Source organism: Dromaius novaehollandiae, chromosome 4 (genome assembly GCF_036370855.1).
Source record: "Dromaius novaehollandiae isolate bDroNov1 chromosome 4, bDroNov1.hap1, whole genome shotgun sequence".
NCBI lineage: Eukaryota > Metazoa > Chordata > Aves > Casuariiformes > Dromaiidae > Dromaius > Dromaius novaehollandiae.
The window spans coordinates 81,289,149-81,309,641 of record NC_088101.1 but is presented as its reverse complement, the minus strand read 5'-3'; the positions used below and the strand labels follow the sequence as shown (position 1 = coordinate 81,309,641).

Below are 20,493 nucleotides of genomic sequence, written 5' to 3'. Positions count from 1 at the left end.
TAATCTGATGTGCATTTTCCTGGCAGGAGGTGGATGATGAGCTCCGTAGGCCTGGGTGCTGCTGGCAGTGGTAGAAGGAGATGTGCCCGCAGGGCTTTGTCTGTCCAAACATTGCAACATGCTCTTATCCCACCCGGAAATGCTGTAGACTCTTGAGGGTTTTTTCCTGTGAATTTAGTCCCTCTGATACCTGCAATGGCTCAAATGTATGGTCGGGGTGGCTGCGAGTGGGCTGCCTTGTGCCCAGGGCTCCCCGGCATGGGGAACTCGCAGTGCTCCCTGCAAGGAGCCCAACGCGTTTTGGGGACTGCTGGGCGGACCCCCCTCATCCGCACAGCATCTCCCTTGGCTCCGTGTGGGTCCTGCTAACGTTCCCCACTGGGGAAAACACTGTGGGGTTCAGAGCTAATGTGCCATTGCAAACCTGGGCAAACCGCTGCTGGCAGCGCTGGAACGGCGTGGGAGACGGCTGCCTCTCCCGTGCTCTGGCAGCGTGCCGAAATCCTGGAGGGTCTCTGAGCCCCTACCTGGAATAGGGGTCCTGTCGGGAAGCTCTGGGGGAGCCGTCTGTGAAAATACCACGCTGCAATGTGGAGCGAGACGTTGTTTAAGCGCCTCTCACGTTCACGAGGCGATTGCCAGCAGTGCGCTCTGCGTGTCGGGGCTGTTTATAGCCTTGCCTGTGTAAGCGTGATTAATTTTTCTCTTGCTTAGTTAACCATGAACTTATGTTCTGTACGTCTGAGCAAACACGGCCCTTATCGACTGCCGACACCGCTTTCCTCCGGCGCCCTTTGAGCTCTTCCCCAGTCTGTACCCTTAAGAAAAGCCACCCCCATCTGCAGCGGGCCGGTTGGGAGGGTTTTTGCTTTGAGGCTGGCACGGTTTATAGAGCTGAAGGTCGTGGGCCCCAGAAGAGGGAGAGAAAAGGCGTTTCGAGAGCAGGAAGATCAGGCGCTTTGTGGGGCGAAGTGAAAGGACCGGCAGAGCCCAGCCGGGCTGAGCACCAGCAGCGGCTGCTCTTGGGAACGAGCTGCAGCTCTGGGACAACGTTGCTCTTTTGGGCCGTCCGTCATCATGCAATGCTCCTGCCACCCTCGCATATGGGGCAAACCTCTCCGATCGGCGTGATTGCGAAGGCAGCACAAGGGGCCTCCACCAGCAAGCCGCTGGCAGCTGCAAGAGAGTCCTGGTGGGCACGACAAAGCTCCTCCTAACTTGGCCAAGGGATGGCACAATGCACTAAGTTACCATAAGGATCCAGGTATACCCTAAAATAAAGGCATCCATATGGTGCATGGCTGAGAAACTGGACTGATGTTTTCCTTCCTGTTACGAGCCGGTCGAGCTAAAAAGCTGCCTGCAAAGCCCAGTGGGCTTTGTCTTTCGAGCACCAAGGAGGATCTTGCATCCCTATAACGATACATGAGGAGAAGAGCGAGTCCCTGTTGTTTCCCTGCCCTCCCCAAAGCAGCAGCGTCAGATTTTAGGTTGGTAAATCAACAAAGAGTGGAAGGAAATCTCCTCATCTAATGGGAGTCTCCAAGCTGTCTCTCTTTCCTGCTGTCTGGGGAAATGGTGCTAATTCTGGATTTGAAGTGAAGTGGGTGCTGCGGGCGTGCACTGTTTGCAGTCGTGTGACCTTGCTGGTGGGCTCCAGCTGCAGGACAGCAGGTCCTGGGGAGATGCGGGGGAGACAAGGCCAGGCCCAAAGGAGGAGTGAGGACTCCTGGAGATGCTTTTCCCCATGTCAGAGCACAGGCAATGTGCAGATGGGGAAAACTCCCTTTCCTCTCTCTTTAGGAATCTGTGATATTAGGCAGCCTGGTCAGATCTTGGGGCATCCTGGGTTGATTTGATTCATGCAGGGGAGAACCTCTCTAAGCCTCTCCTCCGGTGAGGAGGAGTCTGCTTGGGGTGGCTGCTTTCCTGATGGGACAGAGACCCAAGAAAGGATGCGGCTGCGACGGCTGAAACTCGAAGCTCTCAGCAGCAGCCAGCCTGATGTCATTTGTGACTGCTTAGTTCTGCTTCCTCTCTATTTAATTTCTTCCTGACTTAATTTGCTGGTGCCCTGTCCATAACCTCGCTCTTCCCCGGCGTCTCTTCCCCTGCGCGGAGCTCTCCAACTGCATCTCCGCCACAGCATTTGCCGACCCGTGGAACTTGTTTCACAAGTTTCCGGCTGCGTAATGTTGACTTGCCAAACGGATTTGGTTCCCACGTATTGATATCAGTGTTGCAAGTGGTGGGGTCACGGGGCGTTTTCACTTCAGGACTCATGTGTGCCAGTTCTCCTCGCCTCTTAAATGTCTTCCCATTGCAGACCTTATTTTAGCAATACCTACCTGCAAAACAGCTTGTTGTAATAACACTTGCATATACATCTCTGGCGAAAGCCCTTCTTAGGGCTCAGAAAAATAGCACCAAGGAATTCCTCATAGGTGAAGCATGCTCCTTTTCAAGCAAAGGATTTATCATGCCTTGCTTTTATTGTGCATTTTTTTCCCAGATATGACAGGTGATCTATAACACCCCTTTTACTCTTCATCTGCATCTTTTTGGAAAAACTGGAAAAGAGCAAGTATTTCTTCAGCGCGATTGCACAAGGGAGGAAGGCGTGACCAGCAGGTCACTGGGCTTTCCATGCTCAGAACATTGTGCAAAGCTGTAATGGGCTCTGCTCAAGGCACATCTTTGCTTTAACATCTGATTACTTGGGTTTGGTAACGTCATGCACCTACATATCTCTGTTTGGAGAACGTCAGTGACTTTTATTTACATGCAATTTAATAAACTAATACTTTTCTCTCTCTTTAAGCACTTTGCTGCCTGTTTGTTCTGGGGCTTGACAATGATGCCCACCAGTGGGAGAAACGGAGCTTGGAGTTTCAGCCTGCTGGTCCAAAGAAGGTAAAGTTTTCTGAGAAAACAAACTGTGTGGGAATCATATTTGCCCTGAAATGACTTTTTCTGCTTTTCCTTGAGCTGTGGTGCTTAAGAATAGACAACTGCACCAAACCAACTTCCTGCCCTCAGACCCCTGAATTTCTGTCGTGGAGATGCAGGATAGGGGATGCTCATGCCCAGCTAATGGTGACATGGAGCACTGTTGCAACGCTGTTTCTGGTCTGTCAGAGTCTGCAGTGAATTGGGAAGGAATAATGTCTACCTGGTTTGGCTGGGTTGGGCGAAGGTGCTCACGGTTGCATCATTGACAGTAGGTTGAGATAAAGAGCTTGTTTGGAGCTATGTCGGGCTTGAGCTGGAGATGTATGGGGAGGATAAACAGATAAAGGAGGGTGGGGAGAAGCTGTACGAGGATCCCTAATGCACAGCAGGCTCATTATGGGTGTGTTGCCAGCACAGGGGTCACAGCTAACACTGCGGGAATAATTGCGTTACTTGCAATAAATCATCTATGAGAAATGGAGCACTTGGAGGACAACGCTACAAATGCTCTTAGCTGGCTCTGGAGCTTCTTATGCTTTTTGGGAGCCAGTTATCCTCTGCTTGCAAACAGCCTGCAGAGCTGGCTGCTACGTTCCCTGGAAAAAATTGAACTGCTTGTGCAGTAATAAAAGACTAAATGGAAGAGATGAGAGCCCCCATGCTTTACCAGGAAGCATTGCCAGATCCCGCTTTCAGAAATTGCATTTGCCCTTCCATCAAAAATCATGAATATTTTTTTTTTCTCGGATGTCACGTGTAAGTCAAATTTCAACATTCAAGCTTTATAGATTACTTGTATCAATCTAGATCTGTCCATCAATATGATGGCTATCAATCAACCTGCTCTACGATCTTTATGCAGGTGTATATATAGTATAGATCAAAACTTTCTTGAAAGCTTGCTTTATGCCAGCTGAGAAGTGAGTCTGTAGTGAAGGCATCTGACTGCTGGAGCTGGGAGGCTTGGGGAGGGCACTGAGCTTGGTTTTCTGTCCTCTGGTCTTTCCAGCTGCTGCACGATTTAACTGTAACTGTAGCCTTTGCTAGCTAGTGCCCTTCCTTGTCTTCCCTCTCCCACGCTGGGGGAGGACAAGCCCAATGGTGGGCTAAGGAGTTGCACGCTGGAGACCTTGTTCAGCTGCGGGCGCCCTTTGGGGTCTAAGGCCTGTCCCTTGGCCTCTTTCCACCTCATTTCTCCACTTTTGGAGGCAGAAAAGACCATTTTCCTGCTGCTGAGGGTGTCAGAAGAATAATCATTAAAGGCCCATGAGGTAACGGAAAGTACAGAAGTGCCCAAGGTTGCTGGGGATGGGAGAGTGCAGCAGGACCGCTCTCTGGGTATCGCGAAACCTCTGCTCAGCTGATGGGTTTTGAGAAATGCTTCAAGGTTCACAGGCTGTTTTCTCTGAAGTGGTTTAGAAGCACAGCTTTGCAGTTCTGAAAACTAAGTGCTTTCGTGCAAGGCTTTCCATCCCTTATTTTGGGCAGTGACATCTCTCTTATGTCTAAGGAAAACTAGAGAAAAATTTTTCTTAAACCCATATCAAACCAAAATGAACTTCAGTTTCTCAGCCTGATAGCACTGAAAACAGATTTTTCTTTTTTCCTATAAAATAAGCCATGGAGCAGAGATGTGTGTTTTTCCAAAGTCAAATGGACTGATCACAAATATTCTATGTGTGAGCTGTGCTCAATTGGATGAGACTCAGGGTGTTTTTCACGGCCGCAGCTGGTCTGTGTTCTTGCATGTAGCAATTTCAACAACTTTGTTCCCACAAGTTCTTGTGTAACCTACTGTTCTCTGTATATTATACAGAGCCAGTTTGCAAAAAAAATAACATTTTTACAAAGAGAAGGCAGCTTTAAAATAAAATCTAGCCCCCGTGTTTTTTAACTTATGTGACTTTCCATCTCTTGTCTACTGCAGATATAAACATAAAATTCTGGCTAGCTTGCAACTAGGGAATTAAGGATTATATGCCAACTGCATACTAGGGGTAACTAAGTGGCTTAATGACTGCTCTCCTTTGGGCCAGATTATCTCAATCTGATGATTGCAGCTATGGCATCAAAGGGAGGCAATAGCATAAGCAACATTTGGAGAGGAGAAGGGTGCTGATGGGGGAATATAATTCAGGATTTAATAAGCTTGATGGCAGTAATTAAGATGAATGTGGTACTACTTTTCACCAAATCCCGTAATACTACAACTAGGGGGCAAAACTAGTGGGAGAGCAGTTTAGAAGGGCCTCTTCATGCTGCCCCAGGAGGCTGGTGAGACAGTGTCAGCAGGTCCAAGAAGGAGCTGGACAGATTCATTGACAGTAAAGTTCAGTAAAGGTCTTCATTGACGTGCAAGGTGAAACGCACAGGCGGAAAAGTGGAATACATTTTCTGGAAGTGTTTGTACAGCTAAAGCCTGAGTGTTTGTGGAGCAGGGGCACAAAATTAATGTGAGTTTGAGCAAGCTGAATTCATTTGCTGCCTTCAAGGGAAAGTGTATTTAGAAAGACGGCTGGAGTTGATCCACCGCTCGGCTGGCACTCCACAAAACAGGATCTCCCACCCAGCCTGGCCGCCCTCTGGCAGCTCCGGAGCTGCGCGTTGTGCTGTGGCCACGTCTGGTAGGACATGGCAGTGTCAGCAGGACACCAAGGCAGCCTCTGCGTTGGCCACAGCAGCGTGTCGGGTATGCCAAGGCCTTCCTTGAGCTTTCCTGTCCCTACCCTGGGAGGAAAAAGGGTTTGCATAGTGGGGAGCAGACGAGAGGTATAATGTGACCTGCTGCTGTCGGGGGCTGGTTCCCACCCTTGCTAACCTGGGACTTGGACGTGTTGCGAGGAGAATATCCTTCCTTGTGCCTGTTGGACCCAGCTTGTCAAACTCCAACACCCATGCAGACGGGAGAAACAACGGAGCCTATTTTTCATCTGGTTGGGGTTATTTTGGTTCGGCACTTAGCTCGGTTTCGCTCCCTGGAGCGCGTCATAGGCATGTGTGAGTGAGCGATGGGGTGAAGCCGGGGTGAATAGACCAGGCTCTGTTCTTGAATAGCTGCTGCAAATTCCTCCGGAGGTGTTATGTGTACACGGAGGCTATTGCAGGCTTCCTGATGGCTCTTACACCTTCCTTCATTGATGAATCCGTGGGGCTTTGTGCACGGGATTATTACAGGGTGCCCTTTTAGCCCTTTCTAACATGACACCGTTTGCATTTGTTTTCCCTCTGGAGAACAGGGGGAAAAGAACAGTGAGATATTCAGTGACTTAAAACCCCTGCACTTAGCGAAAATGAAATGGGATCTCGTGCCAACTGTGATTCGCGCTCTCCTTGTTTTGTGTGCGACTTCAAGGCTCTCCCCCTGCTCTTCTTGAGGTGTTTAATTCTGCCTCCTGCTAAATAGGTTTACAATTAAAATTGGCTTATTTGTAGAAGCCACTGAATTTTCACTCTTGCTTTTCCAAAAATAAAAAATAAAATAATTGAAAACACACCCAAACTCAAGCCATCTAGAAGTATTAATTTTCATTTCCACAGAATGCTCTGTCTCCAGGGCAAGGAAGGAAATTCCAGAGAGTTAGCCAAGACAATCAGGGTTAATGTGCTCTTTGAAAAGTGTGGTACGAGCGGGACCCTCGCCTTCTCATCCGAAGGTCAGGCCTGCTGCTGGTACAGTGGTCTGGATACTGTATGGAGAGGTCATGGGGCTAGCCCGGTATGCATTTTGCCTAGGACACAGCTTGTGAAACCATAGTCCACATGCAGCAACTATGGGAATTGCAATGTGACTTTTCACAAAGCCTGCAGATCACTCTGGGGTGGAACACGTGCTGCTTCCTAGATGAAAAAAGGCCATTTTCAGTCATGTCTGGGGTGCCTGACTGCGTAGTGACAGAGATCATAGAATTCCTAGTGCAGAAAAATGCTTGTGGGGTTGGATTTTTTTTCCCACCCTGACATACAAAACAACAAGGGTGGAACCAGTTGAATGAAACCACATTCAGCCCAGCTCGAGTCACTCCAACAAAGATGCATGGCAAGCAGAATTGAAGATAGTGGTAAAAGAGACAGCATGGACTTACCAATCTTGCTCACCCCAGAGACTGTCAGGATCACCCAAGGAATCGTGCTCAAATCTGGCACTCAGTTACCAGTGACCAAGGACACCTAAGCAACTTGGAAACTGGCAGAGTTGACTTCATGGCTCTTCACTGCATGGTGCGCAGGGATTCATCTTCCTCTGGTGCCAAGACATGGGAACAGTTTGTCCAGGTGCACTCCAGACTCTCCCCTCTGCAAATATGACCTTAGAGTCCTAGGTAGATTCAGTGCTTTCTCTCCCTCCATCACCATCATGCCTGTAAGACGTGATCTCCTCTCCACCTGGAGACCACACTGTCAAAACTGTGTTTTGAAGAGCACCAATAAATTTCAATAGATATTTGTAATGAAAACAATCTTCCTCTTCCTTTCCACAACTACTTTAAGATTGGAAGTCTAAATACAATGTTTTTGTGCTTTGATATAAAACCCTCACAGTGAGACTAACTTGTTATTTCTCTGCCTCTTCAGTTCATCAAATTTGGTTTGTATGTTTTTTAGGTCTTGCTCCGTTTACCTTCTGGCTCCTGTCTCCCCTTTGGAAATGGGCTAGAACATGGAGTTTTGTTTGCATGTTAAGTTTCACGGTCATTCATCCAAATGCCTTTTCTTCTCCTCCCAGTCACAACAGCGGAGTAGTTCCAGGACCCATAAGAACATTTTCAGCTTCACTGCAAATATTCAAGCCAGCAGCACATCTCTTGCACCAGAAAAATGTGGGTCTTCTTTCCCTCTGTGTGCGCACCCCCCCCCCCCCCCCCCATGTTAGCAGTAAAGATAAGCTGTGGCTTTGGTCAATTTGCTAGAGACTTTTCCTGCTGGAAAAAGCTACAATAATATTAGGCTGAGATTCTAAATCAAAGCTGGTCTTACCCCCTCATCCCCCACACTAGGGGATAGCAGCATTATGGAAAGCATATCCTGTGTTGGTAACACCAGGCTGGACAGTTTAGGGAAGCTGTCCAACAGCACTAATGCCTATCTTTACATTGTTCTGCTGCTCCTGTGTCCTATAGAACAAGGAGGGGCTTTAGGGAAAGGGGATTTTTTTTTTTTTTAGAGACATACCTCCTGGAGACCCTTCCAAAATATCTTTTGCTCATCACAGTCTGGCTTTTGGACAGGTTGTTCAGCAAGACTCATGAAGCTAAACGTGAGCACTTGCTGAAGGTGCCTGATGTTCTGGCTATGTGCTCAGTGGTACCTGGGGCCAAGGGGCTGTCAGCGATACAGCTGCTTCCTCACCTGTGCTGCTGAATATGGGCTCCTGGCATGCTATGATGGGGACTCTAGACCTGCACCTTCCCTTTTGGCACTGTACAGAGTAGCTCAGGCCCTTATTCCTGCTTGTGGGACACAAGCAACTTCCTACCCATCCCTCCTGCAGGTCTGCTGTACTGTTCACAGCTGCTGCAGGGATGGGAACTCAAGCCCTGAGGACGAATGCCTCTTGGGCACTACTGCTGTGCCTCTCCATTGTTCTCTTGACCTTAAATGCCATCTTAAGCACAGGGATAAAATCAGACCCTGCACGGTCAGACTATGGCAATTAGTATAGCTGGGCAGCCTCTTGTTATCTATAAAATGATGATGATGATATGTATGATGTTGATCAGAAATAAAGAACAGGGCACATGCCAGGAGTGAATACCAAAAGGAGGGTCTCCAGCTAACAGAAGCTGGAGATGTGAGATGAAGACAGCAGGCTGCTAGTCAGCAAAGTCATATGCAAAGTCTGTTTTCTCTTTCTGTAGGTGACATTGCTATTGGTGCACTCAGTAAAGCTGTTTTATGCAGTAGCTGTGAGGCTGGTCCAGTAGCTTGGTAATTAATAATCTAATTTACAAACATTTCACAGAATCACAGAATGGTTGAGGTTGGAAGGGACCTCTGGAGATCATCTAGTCCAACCCCACTGCTCAAGCAGGGTCACCTAGAGCGCATTGCACAGCATCGCGTCCAGGTGGGTTTTGAATACCTCCAGAGAAGGAGACTCCACAGCCTCTCTGGGTAACCTGTTCCAGTGCTCTGTCACCCTCACAGCAAAGAAGTTTTTCCTCATATTCAGATGGAACTGCTCGTGTTTCAGTTTGTGCCCATTGCCTCTTGTCTGGTGCCTGTTGCTGGGCACCACTGAAAAGAGTCTGGCCTCATCCTCTTGACACCCTCCCTTAAGATATTTATATGCATTGATAAGATCCCCCCTCAGCCTTCTCCTCTCCAGGCTAAACAGGCCTGGCTTTCTCAGCCTCTCCTCATAGGAGAGATACTCCAGTCCCTTAATCATCTTAATAGTCCTTTGCTGGACTCTGTCCAGCAGTTCCATGTCCTTCTTGTCCTGGGGTGTCCAGCACTGGACACAGTACTCCAGGTGTGGCCTCACCAGGGCTGAGTAGAGAGGGAGGATCACCTCCCTCCACCTGCTGGCAATGCTCTTCCTGATGCAGCCCGGGATACCATTGGCCTTCTTGGCCGCAAGGGCACGTTGGTGGCTCATGGTCACCTTGTTGTCCACCAGGACCCCAGAGCTGCTGTCCAGCAGGTCAGCCCCCAGCCTGTGCTGGTGCCTGGGGTTATTCCTCCCTAGGTGCCGGACTTTGCAATTCCATTTGTGGAACTTCATGAGGTTCCTCTCTGCCCATCTCTCCAGCCTGTCAAGGTCCCTCTGAGTGGCAGCACAGCCCTCTGGGGCATCAGCCACTCCTCTCAATTTTGTATCATCAGCAAACTTGCTGAGGGTGCCCTCTGTCCCTTCATCCAGGTCACTGATGAATAAGTTGAACAAGACTGGACTCAGTATTGACCCTTGGGGACATCGCTAGCTACAGGCCTCCAAATAGACTTTGCACTGCTGATCACAACCTTCTGAGCTGTGCCCTTCAGCTAGTTCTCAGTCCACCTCACTGTCCACTCATCTAGCCCACACTTTCTGAGCTTACCTATGAGGATGTTAAGGGAGACAGTGTTGAAAGCCTTGCTGAAGTCAAGGTAGACAACATCCACTGCTCTCCCCTCATCTACCCAGGCAGTCACTCCATCATAGAAGGCTATCAGATTGGTTAAGCATGATTTCCTCTTGGTGAATCCATGCTGACTACTCCTGATCACCTTCTTTTCCTCCACATGCTTAGAGATGACATCCAGGATGAATCATTCCATGACCTTTCCAGGGATGGAGGTGAGGCTGACTGGCCTGTAGTTTCCGGGGTCCTCCTTCTTGCCCTTTTTGAAGACGAGAGTGATGCTGGCTTTCTTCCAGTCCTCAGGCACCTCTCCTGTTCTCCATGACCTTTCAAAGATGATGGAGAGTGGCCTAGCAATAACATCCGCCAGCTCCCTCAGCGCTCGTGGGTGCATCCTATCAGTGCCCATGGATCTGTGGGTGTCAGGTTTGCCTAAATGATCTCCAACCCGATCCTCCTCAACCAAGGGAAATTCTTCCTGTCTCCAGACTTTCTCTCTTATCTTTAGGATCTGGGATTCCTGAGGGCTGGCCTTAGCAGTAAAGACTGAAGCAAAGAAGGCTTGGAAAAATGTTGCTTGGAAAACTAGGAAATAACAAAGCAATGTGTCATTTTGGGCATCTTTTTATTGCCACACTCTTCAGAAAGAGAAATTCCAAAGAGATCCAGGCATTCATTGACTGCAGTATTTCCTTTGTGCTTAGCAGCACAACCTGTGTCTGGATTGGAAAACAGAATAAAAAAATTGCAAGTACCTCAGGTATAAATATCTGAGCCAGCTGCCCTGCAGTTCATTGCTGCTGGGACCTCTCTGTAGGGTTTTGGTTTAATTTCCCAGCAGATCAAGATCTGTATGACTGCATTGCCTTTTGCATTTGGCATGCTTTGGTCCCCGAGGTGACACGTTTCAGCTTAGGGATGAGGGCTGGATGAGCTCCTCTGCTGTGTGTTTAAAGCTTCCTTTGTGGTAGCGGAGAAGAGTGCTGTGTGCTGTACTCTGGTGTTAAGCCAGGACTGTGTACCTGTCCTCTGGGATGAGGTCCTTCAGAAGTTCCTCGTGCAGGTTCCTATACAAACAGGCAAATAGAAGCATCCGAATCACTGATCAGTCTGAAAAAATCTCATTCCTTAATGCTTGTTTTTCCTTAAAATACACTGGCCTGTTTGCATTGGTAATATGTGGTCCTCATGAGATCTTAGAAATACTTCCATCTTGAACAAAAAGCCTTCTGTATAAATTTAGAGCCAATGCGATTATACCAAAGAGTAGTTTTAACATGATTTTATACTCCAAGACAGGTAAATAGTAGTGTGAAATTGTTCTTCTCTGTCTCTTGTGAATCTGATCTCTTTGCATGTGAAGTTTGAGTCAGATTTTTCATTCGTTAATGAAATGATGAGGTCCTATAGGTGGAAAGGGAAAGAACGGACCCACATGCCGTCATGGAGAAACAGGAGTTGGGAGAGAGCTGCAAAGATCATCTAGTCCAACCTCCTGCCCAGAGCCCAGGTTCAAATACATTAGGACCAAACTGGCTGTGGAAGGGATCTGCTACTGCCATCGAGTACAAAGTAACTGAATAGCAACAGTAATTACTTCTTCCTAAATTCAGTTGTAGTCAATCTAAGTGGGTTTAAATTTGCTACGAAGGCCCTCAGTGTTGATATGTGACATGGATGCAATTTAGGGCAATTTGTGGTTCTTTAATTTCTACATTCCTGCACCTTTAGCCTATGTACATGGAAATGGTAGTGCTCTTTCTCTAACAACAATGAGATCTAATCCTCTCAAGTCCAGGTACCTTATGATGCCCCTTGGGAGAAACTGCTGTGCCATCTAGAAAATGACTTTATGACTTAGGGGGGAAAAAAAAAAAAAGCATGAGAGAAGTCTCTACACAGCATAGAAAAACTCAGTTTCATGCAGTCAGAGCAGTGGCTCCAGCCAAGTTAATTATAGCAGGGTTTTTTTTTTTCCTACCTTTGCAGGAGCAGATTTGATTAGGAGTCTGGGGTATTGCTTTGACAATGGTGAATAGTAGAACTTTATTCCTTTTAGGTCTTTCCACAGAGCCAATCAATCTAACAAAATACGTATTTATATAGCATGCCAAAAAGTGATTATGTCTAATACTAAACTTTTTGTGTCCAAAAAAATCCAGGTTAGAAAAGAAAGAGCAGTTCAGCTTTATAAAGTTGTCATTTATACAGAGACAGGCCAGGAAACTCTGTGCTGTGTGTAGGGTCAAACTAAATAGGACAAAAAAAAAAAAACAAAAAAAAAAAAAAAAAAAGAGAGAGAGAGAAAGAGAGAAATGCAGTCAGTCCTCTTGTTCTGGTTCCCTTTGTGCTGGGGAATCCAGCCCAGTTTGGGAATGCATCTTCTTTTAAGCCTTTTATCCTCATTACTGTACATAGGTCTTTGTGGACCAGCATTAACAAATCTGACTCAGACCTTTTAAAAGGCCCGTTTGTGTTTGGTCAGGCTCTCCCTGCCTGCAGGTTTATTCTGCCCAGATTCCAACTGTGCAAACCTCGCCATGGAAAAAGGCCTCCCTGGGAGAAGCGACATTCACCACCGTGAGAGTCCTCCAGTTCAGAAATCCCCCTCAGCTGACCAGCAAAAAGAACCCTTTTTCTCCAAAACACTAAAAATGGACACAAAAACCTGTCCATCCCTTTGCCTCAAGCAGCACTGCAATCCTTCGAAAGGAGATTCAGCAGACTGCTCTAAGAGCTTCACTGTAGTTGGATTTTGCAAAAAGTCAGTATTGTCTCTGTTCATGTATTAGGGGTATAAGTCAAGGGGTGTCTTTTATTCTCTGAACTGACACGGTTGAGGGAGGATAAAAAAAGGGTCTTACAAACTGTTCCAAAGTATTTGCGAGGCTAAGATAACTGCTGAGCCTGGCCCACCGGGGCTGGGGCGTCTCGGCGCTCGAGCCAGGTTGCCTTGGGGCAGGGTGCTGAAAGCGCGGGGAACGGGTGCGAGGTGCCCAGCGGGGGACAGCTGGACATCTCCAGCGCTCCTCTGTCCCCCCACGGCTGCAGCTGTCGGCAGAGGGAACGATACGGGGTCAGCGGGGGGAGGTCGCTGGAGGGGGGTCGCGGAGATTGAATAAACATCCCCTGCCCGGCATAGGGGCTGGGCGCCTCCCGCCTCCCCCTCGTGCTCTCTCGGGACAACATATTTTTGGCCATTTGTCATCCCACTGTTGCATGTTTGCTCAGCGTTGGCTCTAATTAGGACCATCCACGTTCCTGGTCCACTTGACCCAGGGCAGCGTTCGGCAGCGCTCGTGCTCCAGCAGCCCCATGGCCAAGACCGGCTCGTCCGCCTGGGAACCGGGCAATTTTGCTTCTTTAACCTCTTCGCTTCACCCTCCCAAGTATTCTGGGAGACTTTGACATTTTCAAACTCAGAAGTTTTCAGTGCTGCTTCCACAGCCTCCTGTACCCAGGGGTTATTACCAGGATAATCACAGGGCTTATGTTATTATTTTAACCTGGTGTGAATGAAGTGCCTGGGAAAGTCGAAAGACCATGCACTTGGAAAGGGATCTTATTTGAATAACGGTGACAGAAGCAGCAATGGAAAGGGAGACCCTTCACCATTAGTTTTTCCATCCTGCCCAACACTGACCAGAAAAGAAATGCAGAAATGTGCAGTATGATTACGCCTTATTGTTCTATTCACTCCTTGGTCACAAGATTGATGCTAAGATTTATCAAAAGTTTTTCAGACTACTTTTTTTAACAGAGGGAAAGAGGGTCTTGACTAAATGTAACTAGTCAATTAAAGACTCTCATTTCCATCTTTAACAGAACACAAACTGCTGAAAAGAAACGATTTCAGCTTTGCGGCCTGGGGATGTTTTTGATGGAGTGAGTTGACTGGGAAGGAGTTTTCATTTTTTGTTGACAGTCAGTAAAACTTTCTTCTTAGCTTATGGTTTAGGTAATGAATCCTCCAAGTGCTGGGCTGAGGCTATCACACACCATCACACACCTTCAGGGTTGCTATGGGCCCGGATGGTCCCAAGCCCAGGTCAAAATAACGAAAGCCCCATCATCCCCTTAACAACCTGCCAGCCTTTCCTTCAGGGGAGCCGTACTCAGGCAAAGCGTCCTACAAGGCTTTTCATAGGGGTAGATTTTCCATTTCCCTGTCTGGGCTGCCGACTTTCTCTCCACTTGGGCAGGGTGCATGCCATGGACAACCTGCTCTTGTTCACACCATTTCTTCCTCCCTGGTGGCCCATGCTGGGCCCAAACGTCCCTTCCTCTCTACCATGAGAGCTGGTGGGCTTGGCACTGGCTGAGTTGGGAGAACAGCCTGACTTCGGCTGTACCCTCACCCTTCATTGACTGGAAGAAGTGACCTCTTGACCTACATCATTTAGTACCTCATTACGTCACCTTCACTGTTTCCCCTGCTCATGCTGCAGCTGATGAGATATTTCTCAGCATAACTCTTTTCTCACAGGGGATTACTGCCATCATGTCTGCTAAAAATACCATTGGGCTAGCAAGGGATGGAGTACAGCACACGTGCCAAAAAATGTGTTTTTCTGGAAGCCAGGCTATGGAAACTGGTCCAGAAATTGTCTTCTCCAGATTGCCACTGCTCCTGTCTTTCATCTCAGCAAAGTCTTCCTCCTCTTTTTATCTCATCCTCCCACTTGGTTCAGCTTGCTGTTGCTTCAGTTGTTCTCAGCGTGCTGGCCAAGCACCACCTTTTCACAGGCCTGAAGGCAGTGTAGCTCCAGGAGAACAAAGCTGCTCAGCTGGAATTTCTCCGGTACAGTCAAGACCAGGATTTGACTGTCTATCACTGTGCATTGATTTGGCTTCATTCACCTCGTGGCCAGATTCTGAGCACATTTGTCCCAGTGTAAGTCAGAAATAATTCCCCCAAAGTCACTAGTGTAGGACTCTGTAAAACCGAGGTCACGCTAAGATTGCCCTCAGTCTGTTCATCCTTTCTTCTAGCCGTTTAATGCTGCTTATGAGAGAATTGTTATGGCCTTTGATGTAGGTTCCTTTGCTACTTTTCCCTGCGATATAATAGTAGCTTTGGATATTGTCTCTGTTTACCACAGAATATCACTGTCACACTTTCTGTGGGGTCTAAAACTATCCGGTTTTCTGTTGGTAGCTCCCTTTAAAATTTGACCTGCTCTGAGGAGTTTAGGTGATGGTTTTCCGTAGAAACAGAATATGAGTTTCTAGCAAGTCAGCTCCAAGGCTCAGGTATCCATGGGAGCCCAGAGATAGACACAGGCTTTCTTTTTGAGGTCTGTAGAAAGCAAAATACCTTTTTCCACCTCTTAGCAAGCTTCTGGGTTCTCAGGGTCTCAACATTCCAGCATCACCTGAAGAAAAGGTGTTCTTGTGGCAGCCTGGGAAATTTTAAATAATTAGATATGACACCTTCAGAGGGGGATGAAATGCTGTATTAAGGCTTTCTGAGCCTCAAAACTTTCCAGGATTTCTCATCTCTTACTTCTGGGGCATTCTCATAATATTCTGTAGTCTTAATCACAACAGCGGGTGCTTACTGGAAGACAGCTGATCTCCAGTTTGGATTCAGTAGACGAACTCTCTCCAGCGAGGCAGACCCAGAGGTTCCCGTCTCAGCAACCCTGAGATTTCATCTGAACTACTCCCAAAGTCATAGGTGAAGTTTTTGATGGGCTTATTTCCAGTTCATAATGTAAGGAAGCAGCCACAGACTGCCAAAATAGCATCAAAATCTCCCCTCTCTCTAAAACAAAGACTAAATGATTGAACTGGCTGCTCTCAGCTGACAACAAGACCGTCTAGTCTGTATCAAATCTCAGGATCAACAATTCCTCCTTTCCTGTTTTCCTCCTTTCCTGTTTTCCTTTTTCAGCTGTTTAGACCAGCACGTAACTGGATGGCCCTCAGGCCACTGGAAGGTTCCTCCAGCACGGTTTGTTATGGTCTTCCTGGCCTGAGGCTTGTTTGCAAAATTAGCACATCCAGGTCCCTGAGTACACAGCCCTGCATGCCTCCAGTTTGGGGCGGTTTGGTTTTGTTTTTTCGTTTATTGAGCCCCTGGAGATATCTGGGTAAGCAGTTCAGTGTTTGGCTGCAGCTGACAAACAGATTACTCAATTGCTGGTCTGAGAGAGAAACTCCAATTAAGCTAATAAAATATGCTTGTTACCTGTCGTTTGTGAGGAAACCTCCCAGGAAAAACATATTGATTTCCAAATGTTACATGATGGTTTAAATGGATTCTTAGGGTAAACTTGAGCAACGAGGGGGCATAAAATTAACAGCTGCAGTGTATTTTCCTCTGAAGTGTAATGTAAAATGCATGAAGGGCCCTGGGAGTGGGGCTGGTAACCAGGACTTCCTCCTGGCTGCGGCTGCTCACGCCAGCTACTCTGGCTCTCTCCCACCTACTCCTTGTGGCCACGTAGTGCTGAGGCTGCATGAGGTCCCGAGGCAAGATGCGGAGGTTCAATGCAGCCTTGTGGGCTCTGTGCTGGGTTCCCCCATGCTGATGAGGGAATTGAACCGAAGGTCTTGCAGTGCACAAGCAAATGCTGCAGCCCTGGGACCTCTATTCAGGAGGTGGACACCTTGTCCCATCATTTCTTCCCTGGAAGGAGATCTGGGGCACCCCCTCGGTACAATTTATGTGCAATGCTAATTTAGCATCTAAACTCAAGAGAGGGCTGGGAATCCAGCCATATCGTCGTGCGTGGTGATGCCTCGAGCCCAGAAACCAACAGATTCCTGCTAACAGTGAGCCACTTGTTTCTCTCCTTGAGCGCAGGGAGGCCAGGCACCCACCTGGAGACTGCCTGGTTGAGGCAGGGGTGTGTGTTCAAACCAATGGTCTGAATTTCATCCAACATCCCTCTGCAGCAAAACGCCAAGTGTATCATTCCAGACATCACTGAAATTGGATCTCCTCAGGTCTGCAATGATCAGAAATTCTTCCTTAGCCTGGAAAAGCCTTTGCTGGGAGGAGCAGCAGGTGGGTCCGGGTCTGCACGAAGTACCCTAGATTTTGTGTGGCGAAACCCTGCTCATTTCGTGGCCGGTTCAGGCCAGTGCTTGGAGCTTAGCAGGGCTAAGAAAGAAGCTTAGTAGGGTTAAAATGCTGCTCCACCAGCACACTCCTTACCAGCCTGGGCCTGTGGCACAGAAATCAGTGACGTCGACTCTTTCTAGCAGAGGGCAGCAGGGAAGGGCATGCAGGTGCATGCAGACTCACACACACGCACACATGCTTCCTGCTTGTATTCATCACAACCAGAACATGAATGAATTGTGACTGCTGTCCTGTTTGAAGGGATTCCTACGAGTGTCCGTTTGTCACCTTAAAGTCTGGAGAGATCGCAGAGCTGCCAAAACTCAAAGTGGCCAAAATGTATAGCCAAATTCACCCCCTTTCAACTCTGTACTCCACAAGTCTCACCACAGCAATACCTGAGTGCCTGTTAACTCATTAAACCAAAGACCATCCTCCCAAAACCTGCTCTTGGTTACTTACAAGTCTGGCCTTCTTTGTGCTCTTACTAGTTTCTCCTGCCTTAGCTCATCTCTAGGCGCCGAGACACCCGTGGCTGGTTAGTTGTCAGGATTTGCTCTGCAGCTGAAGGATGGCACCAAAGGTGACGGTCAACAGCCCGAGGAGTAAAATGGGAGGCCAAGGGGGAAGTAAACTTCTAAATTAAGGAACATTTGGAAACAATTTCCTTAGCACTTTGCTATGTAGCAGATGGAAGCCGGTTCCACATCACTGTCCGCTGCCCGCCAAACACCTGCTGAACTCTTCAGAGAGCCTGAAGGTTGTGAAGCACTTTGTCATAAAGTCAGCCCGAAACGCCTGCTGCGTCTGCGGCCCTGACAATGAAGGTAGTGTCACCATCGCCACAAAACTTGCCAGAGTCCATAGAAAAAACTTATTAGAGCCTTATCTTAAACAAAGCTGCTGTTTAGTGATCTGAAATCATTAATCAGGCTAATTGCGGCTCATATTTATTGGCCTGTAGCTGCTGTGTTGCCATGAACAGCTGAACACACTGAACTTATCAGTTGGGTTATTGTCTCTGATAAATGAATTTCCTTCAAAAGAAAACAAGTGATGCCAGCAATCCATCACCCAAATGTCTGAGGGCAACCAGTGGATGTGTTCGGTTCATGAAGGCATAAACATACTTGGCATTAAATAAAGAGTGAGGGCAAATTCTGACACAGCCTTACATCCTGCACTGTACTTGGAGGTCATCTATGGCTTTTGGTGCATAGGATGAATCCCTTCCCAGAAAGGGTAAATATATATATATGTGTGTGTATGTATATGTGTGTGTGTATATATACATATATATATACATATATATATATATATGTATATCTGACGGTGCCCTGGTCCCCTGCTTTCTTTTCTTAATGCTGTTCCTACCCTATCTTCAGTCCTAAGACCCAAAGGACTATGGAGCTTTGGCCATGGCAAGGGAACTCTCATTATATGAGAGTACTAGAGGTTTGGGGGAGATGGTGGTATAGCTTTTTCAGCTTTCTCCCCTTCTTTGCAGTGATTTCTACTGGATGCGTAACTCAGCCTTGGAATTATCCTGGGAAGCAACGGGAAATCTGCGATTATAAGTTCTGGCCTGTCAATATGAACATAAGCCCACTTCTTGAGTAATCAAACACAACACTGCAGGTAAACGCTAAGGAAAGCTAGAAACAGGATTTGGAAAAAAAGGAAGGAAAAGGTGATGCTATTGCTGCCTAACACGGGGCAGTCCAAACCTAAGCAGACCTCTGTGCTCCATTCCCGCTCTATTAAAGTGTAACCGGTCTCTCGGCAATCCGGCTATTGAGAAGGAGCGAGGGGGCTGGGCGTTTTGCCTTTGCGCAGGGCCACATGAACTCTGTGTGTCAGGAAAGAAATAACTGGAAAAAGAAGGCACACATACCTGCTTGCAAAGAAAAGCCTGTTTGTGCTGCTAACACACTGGGAGAAATTGTTGAAGAACAGTTCATCCATGTAAAAATACGACCCGTGCAAGGCTGCCAAAGCTAGTTAGTGCTGAGCGGATTGGTTGTCTCAGCGCAGGTCAGACAAATTATTGGTGCCTAGGGGCAGCTTTCAGTTATGCACACCATTTTCCCCCCCTAATTTATAAAACTTATGGACAGCAGGATACACGCAAATGGCTCACTGGGGTCCCGGTTACTCCTTCCTCTTTCAAATTCCTTGGCCTCTTTGTGGAAATGCCCCTGCTATCGCTTTATTTATCTTCAGACTTGGAGCAGTTCCACTTGCAGATCCAGGGCTGCGTTGGAGGAAGAGGAGTCATTTTCTGCATCAGAAATCACCTTAATGTTCACTTTTTTGGATCTTTGATAATACAGAGAATAAACAGTAACTTGTTCTGGTCGTTTAATGACTTTAGTGTTCAGGAATATGTCAGAGATTTGTCAGACAGTTTTGAAGGGACTGTTTTGATCATCTGCTCTGACTTCCTAAGTAACTTGCAGCTCATTTCTACATGAAGCCCATAACCCTTGCTAGCACAATAGTTTCTTTAAATATGACCTTGATATGAGAATTTCAAAGGATAGAGAGCCCACCAAAAACTCATTTCAAACAAGTATACCAAATTCTAAGATTAAGAGCAAAAATTCTCCTTGCTGTCCAAATAACAATGCAGCTTCAGTAAAAGCAATAGCTGTGCTGCCATCCTTCTGCTTGCTTGTTTTCTTATTATAGAGAAAAATGGTTTACAGCAGCGGGTTAAGAGTCAGGACTCCTGGGTTCTTTTCCCAACTTAGCTACTGACTCATATTACTTTTGGCAAGTCATTTAACATCTTTGCTTGACTTTCTGTTCCATAACAGAGATGTAATAATATTTCAGTGGCTTAATTAACTAAAACTTGTGTAGTACTTTGAGATCTGTGAACAACGTTGTTCTCAGTAGTGCTGAATATTGTCATGCTGAAAGCAGCATCAGACCGAAGCACAGCATTTACCAGGCAGTGTAGCGACGAGGGTCTGACATGCAGTGAAGTTCCTGAGGATGCTTGGGAGGAAGGAGCTGGAAATGTCCACTTGTCTCACCATGAATTTATTGCCCTGACTGATGATGAATGTTATGTTTTTGGAGGCAGAGGGGGAAATCGTCTTTGAATACAGGGCAGCTTAGAAATGGAAAGCTAGGATGCAAGCCCTTCAGCTCAGGTGGTTGTGTGGGTTGTGGTGCTGCTGTGTTCAACAGATGGAAGCAAGAAAAGTGCAGCCAGCATGGCAATAATAGGACAAATCTGTCTGCTTTGTCCAGGCTTATTCCTGTTGCAAGGAAGTCTTTGGGATAAACTAATCTCCTGTTTCCATTGTCGCAAGCCTCCTGAAGTCAGTGAAGCAGCCTGCATGCAATGAACAGCTAGACTTCCTGCCATTCTCTTCCCTAGTGCTAGGAAACCCC

The 20,493-nt window shown here is 47.3% G+C and overlaps 1 protein-coding gene across 2 annotated transcripts in view; it reads left to right on the top strand.

The window, feature by feature from the left end:
• Nucleotides 1-901: 901 nt before the first annotated feature.
• Nucleotides 902-20,493, top strand: part of FGFRL1 (fibroblast growth factor receptor like 1) — a 213,518-nt gene continuing 193,926 nt past the window's right edge. Inside the window, exons 1-2 of one of the 2 annotated variants that reach the window (XM_064511581.1) lie at nt 902-1,264; nt 2,822-2,913. In XM_064511581.1, the coding sequence (XP_064367651.1) occupies nt 2,855-2,913 (59 nt within the window). In that variant the 5' untranslated portion in view covers nt 902-1,264; nt 2,822-2,854. Of the gene's footprint in view, nt 1,491-2,821; nt 2,914-20,493 lie in introns of both variants that reach the window. The other variant, XM_026112790.2, reaches the window with a different exon arrangement.